The sequence below is a fragment of the Lycorma delicatula genome, chromosome 9 (genome assembly GCF_047948215.1).
Source record: "Lycorma delicatula isolate Av1 chromosome 9, ASM4794821v1, whole genome shotgun sequence".
NCBI classification, from domain to species: Eukaryota; Metazoa; Arthropoda; class Insecta; order Hemiptera; family Fulgoridae; genus Lycorma; species Lycorma delicatula.
The window spans coordinates 17198488-17211787 of record NC_134463.1 but is presented as its reverse complement, the minus strand read 5'-3'; the positions used below and the strand labels follow the sequence as shown (position 1 = coordinate 17211787).

The 13300-nt window shown below is 27.3% G+C and overlaps 1 protein-coding gene and 1 pseudogene across 2 annotated transcripts in view; one reads left to right on the top strand and one right to left on the bottom strand.

The window, feature by feature from the left end:
- CCHa1 (neuropeptide CCHamide 1) overlaps positions 1–13235 on the top strand; it is a 174936-nt gene extending 161701 nt beyond the window's left edge. The window contains exons 3-5 of one of the 2 annotated variants that reach the window (XM_075375009.1): positions 482–659; positions 8482–8605; positions 10460–13235. In XM_075375009.1, coding sequence (XP_075231124.1) covers positions 482–659; positions 8482–8605; positions 10460–10507 — 350 coding nt within the window. In that variant the 3' untranslated portion in view covers positions 10508–13235. Of the gene's footprint in view, positions 1–481; positions 660–8478; positions 8606–10459 lie in introns of both variants that reach the window. The other variant, XM_075375008.1, reaches the window with a different exon arrangement.
- LOC142330004 (putative multidrug resistance-associated protein lethal(2)03659) overlaps positions 1–13300 on the bottom strand; it is a 196293-nt pseudogene that overhangs the window by 105523 nt on the left and 77470 nt on the right.

The following is a 13300-nucleotide window of genomic DNA, read 5'->3' as shown; positions in this document are numbered from 1 at the left end:
GTGAATAAATAATTAGATGTTAAAAATACTCTTTGACCAAAAGAAAATACAAAAAAATATATACTTAGAAATACATAAAGCCTGAATTGTTTTCTACTTGAACTCACAGAATTCTGTTGTTTGTAGTTTCAGAATTATTGTACTAACTAATGTTAATAAATAATTTTTCTTTATAAAGTTTATCTACATAATAAACTGGATCTTAGGTATTTTAAATAATTGTTTAAACAATTTCACTCACAGTTAAGTTTTTGAAAAAGGTAAAGTGAAAGCAATACAATAAAAGGAGTTTTTCAACTACAGATGCAGCCTAAGTGTACTCATCAGTACATTACAATCATCAATTTAAATCCATTTTAATGGTAACTATAAATTAGGTTTTGTCATTGTAATATTTTCTAACCTATAAAACATATTAATATACTACAATTATATCACTTAGACCACAATAGTATTAATTATAATTTTTTTTTTCTTCTAGCTCATGGTAAAAGGAGTGGAGGTGGAGTTGCTCTTGATGATGAAGACACTCGATGGTTTATTTCTCGATTAGCTCCAGCATCACAATCAGATCCAATTAACTTCAGAAGTCATAAACCTCCACAAATGTCAGCACCATCTCCTGACTGGTTCCAGCCGCAAGAGTTTAATCCCATAAGGTAAACTAAATAAATATCAACATTTTGTCAAAAGTAACATACAGCTAACTGATAGGAAAAATTAAAATAAAAAAAAGTTTAATTTAAAGGAACTGAAGTGAGGTTTTAATTTTACTAGTTCTAATGTGTCTAAAAAATTCAGCTATAAACTAATATCTTCATAAGCATTTGGTATTGTTGGATTATAGTTCAATAATAGAAGCTGCTTTTGGCTGTTGAATATTTTTTTTTTTAATTTAGAAGACTGTCTTATAAAATGTAGTCTAAAAATAAATTAGATCTAAGTCATCTAAGGAATTATTAGCAGGGTGGCATCCACTACCTGAAAAGGTTTTGGAACATCCCTCTGGGTGGGTTGGTCTCATTTTGTGGCAGATATAAATAAACTGCCCCTTTCTCAATCTTCTGTCCCATTTTATTTCCTGAATGTTTTGTGCATTTTGCTTGGATGTCCAAAATATAAAACAAAAATAAAGTACAGAATGAACAACCAATTAACAATTGTTTGTATCTGTATTTAGGATGAGGGAACTTGTAAAGTTGTAACCTTGGTATTCATGTGTTGTAGTGGAGAAGCATTGACTGTTATCCTCTCCAGAGACTCTATTACATTTTTGAAAATCACTCTTGCTACTCAGGGATAATGTAAAAAAACATTTATTTAAAGTAAATGAATTTAATTAATTTATGATAAAAAATGAATACTTCTGGATAATCTTCAATGGTGTATATTGATTGCTTGATTAGAATCAGAATAATAAAACCTGACTTTACCTAGTTGGCACGTCAATCACTGATTTGGATTTTTTTTAAACTATAGAACATTTAGGTACATTGATACCTGTAGGATGCTTCTCCACTAAGCTCCAATAAAAAAAGTAACTGCATTGCTGGCTGCCAATTGTTGGAACCAGGAAAATTCAACCCACTTCCAAGGTATTTCTTCCATTGAAGAAGAAATAAAAGATAAGGAAAAGGGAAGAGAGAGAGAGGTAAGGAATGATCAATTCACAAAGGGACAACCTCTGTTAGAGATTGTTCTGAGTAGTTTACTATATTTCCAACAAGATTTGTCAACATTATAGAGAAAATCATATTTATAATATTATTTGATGTATATAATATTGTGAAATATAATTTTTTATAAAAAATAAACATAACTATTCAAATACTTGTTGTAATTTTCATTTTACATTGCTTCATTGTATGGATTTATTTTATTTATTATTAAAAAAAAATTCATAGTTTTGCAAAATTAGAAAAGACAAAATCTGACATAATTCTATGAGTACAGACCTTTCCTGTCAATTTAATTTTGCCTTTCTTTGTCAGTCTAAAAGGATGGAAATGTCTAGCATATAGAAAATGCCATAATGTAAATTATTTTTAATTGCTGAAACAAGGTACAATATAATGGGAGAAGGGTGACTAGAAGACTGAATCTTCAAAATACGTGGAAGAGAATGTAATTTCTTCTCAAATATTGCAATATAATTCAGAGACATTTCATATTTGTTTTTAGTATTGTTCAACTAATAAAACTTCAAATAAAAGATATGGTTCATTAATATTAAAACAGATTTTGAGAAATTTATAATTTTTTGTTATTTTATTAGTAACAATAAAAAATTATTTGGTGCTAATAAAATAAAATTCTGGTGCTAAATAAAATTCTGAACTGTTATTATTCAAAAAAAAAAAAAAATTAATAATTTTCTTTTGATGTACAACTATTTATAGAACAATATTTTCCCTAAGTTGTTTTGTAACAATATTTTTATCGAAGCTTTTACCAGGTCATAAATTTGATTATCATCTCAAAACTGACCGTACAGAAAATCTAAGTTGAATGGAAGATTGAGAGCACTTAGTAGAGAAGTAGAGTGTGTTCTTTTAGTCTATAGGTTAGGTTATAAAGTAAATGGTGGGATGGTAAAACGCAACAAGTTGAAAGGTTTTTGTTAAATGCTCTTACCTTTAACAACTTTCTATTTCACTCACACAAGGTAATATCTGAGAACAGTCCTGTACTTCTACTTGACAATTAATACATTTCTTTCTTTCCCAAATTATTATAATACTTAAAATACCATTTATAAGATTACCATCAAATTAATTAATGCGAAATGCAATAAATATATATATATATATATATATATAATGGCCACTTCATTCAGAGAATAAATAATTTAAGTACAGCATGGGAGTAAATCAACAATAAATACCATAAAAAAAACTAACAAAGTTATTTAAAAAGTCTTGAACACTCTTTGTAATGCAGATAATAGCTGCCACAAATATAATTTACAACCCAAAAATACAAACATGCTATATTTACTGAATTAGCTTGTGACATTTATTTATTATTTTAACTAATATTAAAATAACATTAACATATCTAATTAACATCTTATAAGAAACTCATATTAAATAACTTCCCTCATTTAATAAAATTACATGGTAAATAAATTTAATTAGGAAGTAAATAGAAAGGTTATTAAGAAACAAGTAAAAGGCTAAAGGCCTTTCCCTTTTTTTTACTTCCTTGTACGAAGTAACAAGACCTTTGTGATCGTGAAAAATTTCAGTTTTCAGATTTCAACAAAAATATCCATTTTGACCATCCCTGAATCCATTTTGACTAGTTTTGGCAGTGACGTCTATACGTACATCCATATGTATCTCGCATAACTCAAAAATGATTAGCCATAGAATGCTGAAATTTAGGATTTAGGACTGTTGTAACATCTAGTTGTGCACCTCCCCTTTTGATTGCCATGCACTGAACCAAAAGTGTCCAAAAAAGCTCAAAATCCAAAAAATCTGGATTTTGGGTTTTTTCTTGACTGCAGTAATAAGCCCTCATTGAGAGCTTTCCAATGATATATCATAACTGGTCATTACTTTTATTGGTTCCAGAGTTATAGCCAAATAAAATGTTAATTAATGAAATATTAGGATCTTACAAGGGAAAAAGCATCGATTCAAATAAGACTTCATCTCCTTTTTTTTTAATTTAAATATATTGATTTATTAACCTCTGATTGTAAAAAAGTTTTACGATAAATAATAATTCAATAATAACAATAAAAAAAATATATATATACAGAGTGATTCAAAGAAACGGGAAATTTTAAAAATTAAATAATGTTAATGAAAAATTTTTTTTAGAAAATGAATTTTATTTCATGTAATTGTACAAATGTTGCCATTTTAGGATACATACTTTTTAGTTTATTTTTTAAAGATGACATCTTGCAGGTGACCTCCTCTTCTACGTAAACACTCACGAAGTCTCTTCGTTAAATTGTTCATGGTTTGACGTAACATCTCAACTGGAATTTCTGCAATTGCTTCTCGGATCTTTGCCTTCAGTTCTTCCGTTGTAGCAGGTCTACTGTGGAACACTTTTCTTTTAAGGTGATCCCACAGAAAGTAATCGTAAGCTGAGAGATCAGGCAATCTGGGAAACCATTTAATGTCACCATTTCGTGAAATCGACACGTTGTCCAAACAATCAGCGTACAGCTGCCATCGATATTCGTGCAGTATGTGACGTTGCTCCGTCTTGTTGAAACCAGGCTGTGTTAAGAATCGGTGGAAATCTCTTTTGTTGTTCCACAACAAAGGTTTCAAGCACAGCTACGTAACGAGCTGACGTCACTGTAATCGCAAGACCGTTGTCATCCTCAACAAAATAAGGGCCTATAACACCGTAAGATGATATAGCACACCACACGGTCACTTTATGGCTGTGCAACGGACGCTGGTGTAGCTGCGTAGGATTTTCTTGTGCCCAGTATCTGAAATTTTGTTTGTTAACAAATCCACTGAGGTGGAAATGCGCTTCGTCTGACATCCACAGTTCATGAACAAACTCTTCGTTATCATTTATCTTCTGAAGCACTACATTACTGAATTGTGCTTGCACAACTACATCGTTTTCAGTTCCTGGACGATCTGCAACTTGTACGGATGGTATTGCAAGTCCTTCACTAACATTCTTCGAACACTTGAACTATGCAATTGTAAAGATGCTGAGAGATGACGGATTGACCGATGTGGACTTCGTGTGACAGCATCTTGTAAAGCTTGAACATTCTGTGGTGTACGGACGTTTCGCTCACAGCCTGGAGATTTCTTTTTCATTGCCGAACCGGTTTCCTCAAAATTAGATATCCATGTTTTAATTGCACGTGCTGATGGAACACGATCGTGCCGTCCCAGATTAAAATGACGGCGAAATTCTCTACGCGCTCCCTCCACACTGTCATTGTTTTTGTAAAACGCTTTGATAGCAAATGCACGTTGCGCATCACTCCAAGGATCCATGACAACTAAATGGCAGGTTAGGTTAGAGACGCTGGCGCCACTTATCAAGTGGTACCAATCGCCCACGGCTACCAACATAACTTTCAAAATTTCCCGTTTCTTTGAATCACTCTGTATATATGAAAAATATCAGATGTTACTAATGAAATAAAATTTTATGTACTTTTCATTTAAAAAAAATGTGTATATGTAATTTAATAGGCGTACAAGAAATCATGTGGTCCATATCAGATTTTTTATTATATATATCAATAAACATATTGTACATACAAACAATTACAATTTCATGTTTATTCAAACAAAAATAAGAAAATGATTTTTATTTGGCTTTTCCTTTTAACAGTTTATTTCTATAATTATTAAAAAAAAGAACACTTTGTTTTTATTAGTTATTAATAAAGTAGTTATCTGGGAGAATTATCTGATCCTTTTCCCGTTGAAAGGTTAAGACAAAAAGATGGACTATCTCTACTACTTTTATGTACTCTTGAAAAGGTAATTAGAGAATGGAACAAAAATTTAGATGAAAATAGTAGAATAAAACTGGGAACTTAAAAGCTAAAGATTAACTGTTTAGCTTTCACTAATGATAAGGCATTATTAGTTAAATGGAAAGAAGTTGAACACAGATTAAAGAATTAGGAAAACAAGCTGCTAAAGTAGGACTAAAAATTGTGTTTGAGAAAACAAAAGTTTTGACTAATGAAAAAACTGCCTGAATTTCCTTAGTATAAATAATAAAAAAAATAGAGAAAGTGGATAATTTCAAATACATCAGAAAATGGATCAGTTGGAATTCTTTAGATAAAAAAGCATTGCTGGCCTCCATGGTGTGAGTGGTGCGTCTCAGCCTTTCATCCGGAGGTCCCGGGTTCAAATCCCTGTCAGGCATGGCATTTTCACACACATTACAAATCATTCATCTCATCCTCTGAAGCAATACCTAACAATTGTCCTGGAGGTTAAAAAAAAAAACATTAACAGTTAGAGCTATTAAAAAAATGGGATTACTTTCCAACTAATGAAAAACAGACATAACAAACAGTGTTTACCGTAGAACTCAAAATTTCGAAATATAAAACTGTGATAAAGTTGGAAGAACTATATGTGGCAGAAAACCTAAGACTGTACAACAAAGCTCTACTAGAAAATCTAGAAAAAAAGAAAGGAAAATTATAAGAAAGATTTTATAAAAAACTGAAAAATTATCAGACACAATAAGACAAACATGAATTGTATTTTACTCCCATTTATTTAGAATTAATAACACTAGATAGACGAAAAAATTTTTGATTTCTTCCAAATTAAAAAAAAAGTAAAGGCAAATGGTTCACACAAGTCCAAGAAAACTTAAAAGATTTGAAGATAACTGTAAAAATTATAAGAAAAGAGAAATTTTAAAGAGAATATTAAAAGATGAAAATAAAAGGATTTAAGAAGTGCCAAAACGCAAGAACAGCAGATAACTTTCTGAAGAACAAAGGAAAAAGATATCACAAATAATAAAGAGGTACTGGGCAGAGAGAAAAACATAAAAAAAAGATACAATGGCAAATAAATAAATGATCTAACATGTTCCAGAGTGAACTGTTTGGAGGAAAAAAATAATTACAAATAGTTTTTATTTTTTAAATCATTCATATAATAAATTTTTAAAATATGGTATAGCACGCACCTCTTCTGTTAAGAAAAATGTCACTTATAGTTAAAAAAAAAAAAAACTTTTAATTACAAATGATTAAATTTGAACAAATGCATATCTAATAAATTTTAATTCAGTTTTATATTTGTGTAGCATTTAATAATTGAAAAATTCACACAAAAAACCTTTTCCTTTTAAATATGAACATATTTCCTAAGGAAATTCAAACTTTATGATCAATAAAAAAATTGTCATACCTTTCATGAATAATATAGGTTGATTTCCTCCTAACAGTATTGGTTCTATGTAGTAAAACATTTTAGATTATGAAGTAAAAAGTGTTTAATTCAGAAGAGAAGATTGTACTAGTTCTGTTTACATTTTACTGAAGGAAAAAGGTAAAAAAATATACATAGAAAAAAATCATGAGTGTTAAATGGTTGGTGTAGTTGCTTATTCTACACATATAAAATTAGATTATGCTTTAATCTTCATTACATGCTAAGACTACAAAAATTATTGTAATAATAGAAATTTTGTTAGACAAAATGCTCTACATACTATGCATTATTTTTTGTTTAGTTGAATTGATGATTAATTAATTATTAATTTATTAATAATTAATACAGTCTTATATCTATATTATATTAAATTTATTAATATAATAAAGATTAATTTATTAATAATTAATACAGTCTTATATCTATATTATATTAAATTTATTAATATAATATAGATTAATTTATTAATAACAATTTGTTATTATTTCATTACAATAAAGTGCAAGTTAAATAGATTAGAATGGTTTTAAAACAATCCAGCAAACTGCAATTTACTGGATTGTTTGAAAAAGATGAAATCAATTGTATGCAATATAATTAATAAATAATGCTATTGAAATTTGACAAATATGATCTAAAATACTGTAATCTGCAAAAACGATTTCTGAAAATAAAATTAAATATTTTATTGTAAATAATTATATTAGGAAAGACAGAATAGTACTGAATGAAATCACAATAAAAAAAAAGTGAGAAACTTTATAATGAGAAAAATTTGTACTTGTGATATCAGATTTGAATAAACGAGTTTAGTTCACCAAACAGCCAAAATGCTATTTAGCTTTATATCTTAATAATGTAAAACTGTTAGTCTAATAATCTTTAGGGTAGAACAAATTTTGTGAAAATCCTGAAATAGTAGCAGTTTTACAACCAAATAGTACTAGTTAATTCAACCAATTTAAGGATAAACTTTCTTGTATTGGTGATTTGATAGCAGCTAGCAAATATATTACTAATAAAAACTTGCTATAGATGAATAGTAATAATAACCAATTTGAGCTTCTGACTATGCTGCATCAAATAAATAACTAATTAGCTCTGTCACAAAGGCTGAACTCCATGGCAGAATGGTAACAGTTTTGTCTTTAATTCAGAAGGTTTTGGGTTTGAATCCCAGTCAGGCTTGGCATCTTTCATACACTACAATTATTTCATATCATATTCCCATTCACAAGGTTCAAGCTTATGTGGTAAATTAATTATCTAACTATAAATTAAATAAATTAAAAAATCATCTTTCTTTTTGTTCCTGAATTCTAATTCTATCACATATAAGAATAAGAATAATAAGTTTCATAGTTGAGTAAAACAAATGTTTTATGATTAAAAAAAAATAGACATCAAGCTCTTAATTCACTCATAATTTTATCAAATTTCTGATATAACTAAATGTATAGTTTGATTACCCTATCCTAAGAAAGTGGAACTAATAACTTTTAATTTACTTGTACCTGTAATTTTCATTTATCAAAATGAAGTGTTTCATTTATTCATTTGTTAGTAGGCAAAGAGCTGATACTGGGGACTCTTTAATAATGCCGGATGAAACAGATTTCTCATCTCCAGATTCACAAGATGACAGAGAGATAATTGTTATGGAGCAACCACCTAGGCTTTATAAAATACTGGTCAGTAAATGAGCATTTTATATTTTAATCATTAATTATTGATTCTTGTTAGGAATTGTTTATCTAGAAGTTGCTAACTTTTTTTATTCAGTATCATTCAGTACTTTCTGTTTTATAAAATATTTCTTTTTAAATTCCTTCATTTTAAAATTTTAAATTTTCTGTGACATTTTTTGTGCTTTACAAAATATATAATAAATTTTTTGGGGAGATTTTTATGACTGGATACCTTTTCTCACAGTAATCTTTATTTTATTGTTATAGAAACTTAATTTTTTTTTTCTAAGTTTGAAATCACTCTTAGGACCTGTGATATATAATTCATTGTATATATGTATAAGCATGCATATATACACTTATATATACATATATACACACACCCTTCAAAAGTAATGTAACTTTTTCTATTACTACAGAGAATATCCTGTGTAAAAGAAATTCCCTAACAGAAATGTTTATGGATTGTTTTAATTTTCTTTCCTGATTTTTAGTCAGAACTGAAAAAAAAAGATTTTTAATTATAAAAAAATGAATAACTTTTTTTTTTAAAAAAAGGTTGTTTAACAATTCACCAACCTATGAGGTGAAGTGATAACATTTTTGTCTTTAATCCAGAAGTTCCTGCGTTTGAATCCTGATCAGGCTCGATTTTGTATGCACTAGAAAAATCCGTTTCATTTCATATTTCCATGCATAAACTGAGATTATTTAACAAAATAATGATCTAAAAAAATAATTAATTATTAAAATTACTAGTAATACAAGAAATGGTTAACTTTTATAAATTTCTTGATTGTGATCTGAAAGATTAAAAGAATTTCTGGATATACGCGTATATGAACAATTTTTTTAAAATAGAAACTAGATATAATTGGTAATTTGTATTATCATTTTAGACCTTAAGACTTTTTTAATTATTAATTCCTCAAATAAGCTTACAGGTTGTGTGTGGAAGTATGATACTGAAATTTTGTAGTATATGAAAAAGGTCATGCCCAACCACGATATGAGACCAGATTAACCTAACCTTAATTTATTTAGTTTTATGATGTACTTTGTAAACTATTAATTTTAACAAAAGCTAAAATGCATAATTAATTCTGCAACTCCTTTGAAAAGATTTGCAAGATCATTTGGAAAAGAGATTGTGATTACTAATTCAGGAGCATATAAAAAATGGTGTCTGATTTGTTTACAATTCTTATTAAATTATATTTAATCATTTTTATAATAAATTACAATGCAGCAAACTTACTGAAGAATGCTGAAATGCAAATATTATAAATGTATTATTCCTTTTATTGTTAATGCGTAAAATAAATTAATATAAAAAGAATGTATAGATACTTGGATGGTTTGAGATGAGAAAGCACACAATGACCTATGCATGTTAATAGAAGCAAAATAGTTAATTTTTGAAATTATAATTATGTGTCTTCCCATAATTAAGTAATACAAGCTACACTAGCATTTCATTGCTTAAATACCACTGGTTGTGAAATATAATATGTCTATCTGTAAAAATCATTATTATCACTTGAATATTACAATTAAGTATTATTACCTAAGTATTACAATTTTTGATTCAGTAGATAATTCTTAGTACGTATTACTTTATAACAAGTTTTTTTATGACAAAGACCTTATTATTATTGCTAAGTTATTACTAAAATATACTTCAAATTTATCCAGTTGTTGAATTAATTACCTACATTGCTAAACAGATATATTTTATATTTGTATTTCTAAATACTACTTTGATTATACATTATGTTAATCACTGTAAAATATGTAAATATTTTTTATAACCTTTTTTTATATAATATATTTACATCTTGTTTTTCTTTTTTTCAGAACCATGCAGCTGGGAAACTGGATTTTAAATCATCGCTACAGAAATAATAATTTTATCTCGCATACTAAGCTGAACTGAATTATAATTTAAATTAACTGAAAGTATACTCTTTTCAACAAATGTCTAAAAAAAACTTTTTTAAGATGAAAATGTATGTTAATTTTAATCTATTTATTAAAAAAAATTATTATTCTATATAAATTTAAAAAAAAGAAAATATTAATCATGTTACATAATAAAATATTAATTCCAGGGTTATATATTAATAATTATAAAATACTCTTCGTTATTTGGTAAATATCGTATAATAAAATATATACTTTTTTAAAATAACTAAAGTATTATTAAAAAAAATCATTCTCTAGCATTATATTAGAATTAATTTCCATACTTTATTTTTTTGAGATATCAATTTATGTTAAAAAAAATTGAGTAAACAACACTACAGCTAAAATTTGAAACTAATGGTGTATTTTGATCATCAGTACAAAAATTATATTAATTCTAAGATTAACTAAATCAAATTTTTAAATCAATAATAAGTTTTTAACTTAAGAGATTGCCAGGCTGTACAGAGAAAATTTCATCATTGACAAACATGTAATAACTGCAGTTGATTTGAAAGTTACTGCTCGAGTTTTTTTTTCATTTGAGAAAATATTCTTTTATGTAATAATAAAAAAGTTTAAAAAATGTTAACTGTCTGCTTAGTATAACAGTTACAATTATGCTGTTTTTTGTGGATATGTGGTTTAAACATGTAGAGAATAAACAAACAATTTATGTTTTTAAATATTTGAGATGTTGAATAATATGGTTTGGTTTTTAATACAGAATGTTACCTGCAGTATTTCACTGCAGGGTTTGATTAGTAATAAATTAAAATTTCAATTAAAAAAAAGGTTCAAATCTCCTGATAGGTTATGTTAGTTGTTTGTCTTTATAGACTATTAACAATATCAGATATACTCACTCATGATGCTTTATTTTAAGCTGTGTACCCTTCACCTGACAAAATTGCTATTTTAATAATCTAGTTTGTACACTCCTGGAGAATTGTGTTTCTCTGGTGAATTTTTACTTAACATGATTGTTTGTTCTTTGTTCTGACAGCCATCTTGCTTACTTTAGTAGAAAATTATCTGATTTAATTGCTTTTGTGAATTCTATTTTCAGAATTTTTATTATACGTGTTAGTCTGCTTTTATTTTAATTTAAATAAATTATTAGTATATGTATAATTTCATTTATGTGTATTTACTAGGGATTAATAGATGTTAGTAATCCCATGATATTTCAATAAAAAAAATTGCATGATTATTTCTATAAAAAAGATATGGCTGATAACTATAATAAATAATTTAAAAATAGTCAGATGACCACTGACAAAATAAACAGAAAGTCTACAGAGTATAAAAATTAAATTTTTACAACAGCAAATACAGCTTTAACATTACAAGTATTACAAGTACACAGCTTTAACATTAGGTGTTACAAAGATTCAGCATTCCCTAACCACCTCAGACAAATTTACAATATTACTCGTATTATAATACAAAAAATTACATTACACTTGCTGCAGACAATTGTGTGTATATCTTTCTAAGATATGTATAGTAGTACACTGCTGAATGTGAATTCTTTTCTAAAGGTGCTTGTAACTTTGACTTTGATTTGCAACATTTGCAGGATTCTTGGCGAGTGAATCTTGTAATTTAAAAAAAAATTTGCGTGCTTACAAATGAATAAGACTTTACATAATCCAAAAAAAGAAACATGGTTTTTTTTGTCCTTTTCTACCGTTAGCAACTAGAATTTTAATTACTTTCTTAAGAAGTTGTCCAAATCTGTCATGCCTACTTTAAGGAAGAGAATTTAGTAATTCACTGCTTTCTTTTTTTATATCAGTTCTTTTTATTAGATACATTTTGATTTTTTTTAAGTGTTTTTTTTTTTGGGGGGGGGGGTCATATATTTTTGTTCACCCAATGATTTTTAAAAATATTATCATTTCCTATTTCAGCTGTTTACTATAGTATATCCATATTGAAGTTACATTTTTCAAAACACATCTTGCTCAATTTTTTGAATGACTGAAATTTTGGTTCTTTTTTTATCTTGAACTATGCCTCAATTTTTATCTCATTTATTTACAGTATCATATTTATTAAATCTACAAACAGTTTGCATGGCATTTTCAAATCACATTGACTAATTACCAAATGAATTAATTTGTATATTGATGGGTAGATATTAGAAATTTGAGCAAAATACTTAGGAATTATCATTGATTAACACTTGCGTCAGAATTATCAAATAGTTAGTATTGTGCAAAAAAATAAAATATATGATTTACATTACACAAAAAAACAATACCTTTTTCTAGTCAACAATGTAAAAACAAAAAAAAACCAACATGTATATATGTCAGTATTTTATTTCAAGTTGTTACTAACTAAACCCAAAAACAGAAGTATCAAGAATAAATTGAAAAATTGGGTTAAAACACTAAATGAAAATGAGGTTTATCTGAAAGAGAGAGAAATTTATATATTTAAAAAAAAATGTAATGAACTAATTTTTTTTATATTTTTTTAAGTTTAGTGTAAATGAATTAATGTAAAATCTAGTATATATTAGTTGATAGGTTTTTTCAAGGCTGCATACAGATGCTTAAGTATCTCTGCAGGGTTTGTTATGTAGTTATGTAATGTTTTATGTATTGTATCACATTCTGTAACCTGGTAATGATTAATAAATAAATAAATACTAGAATTTATTTAATGTTTTATCGACTCAATTTTTGGTAATTATTGGTTAAGCATACCACCTCTCTCTCT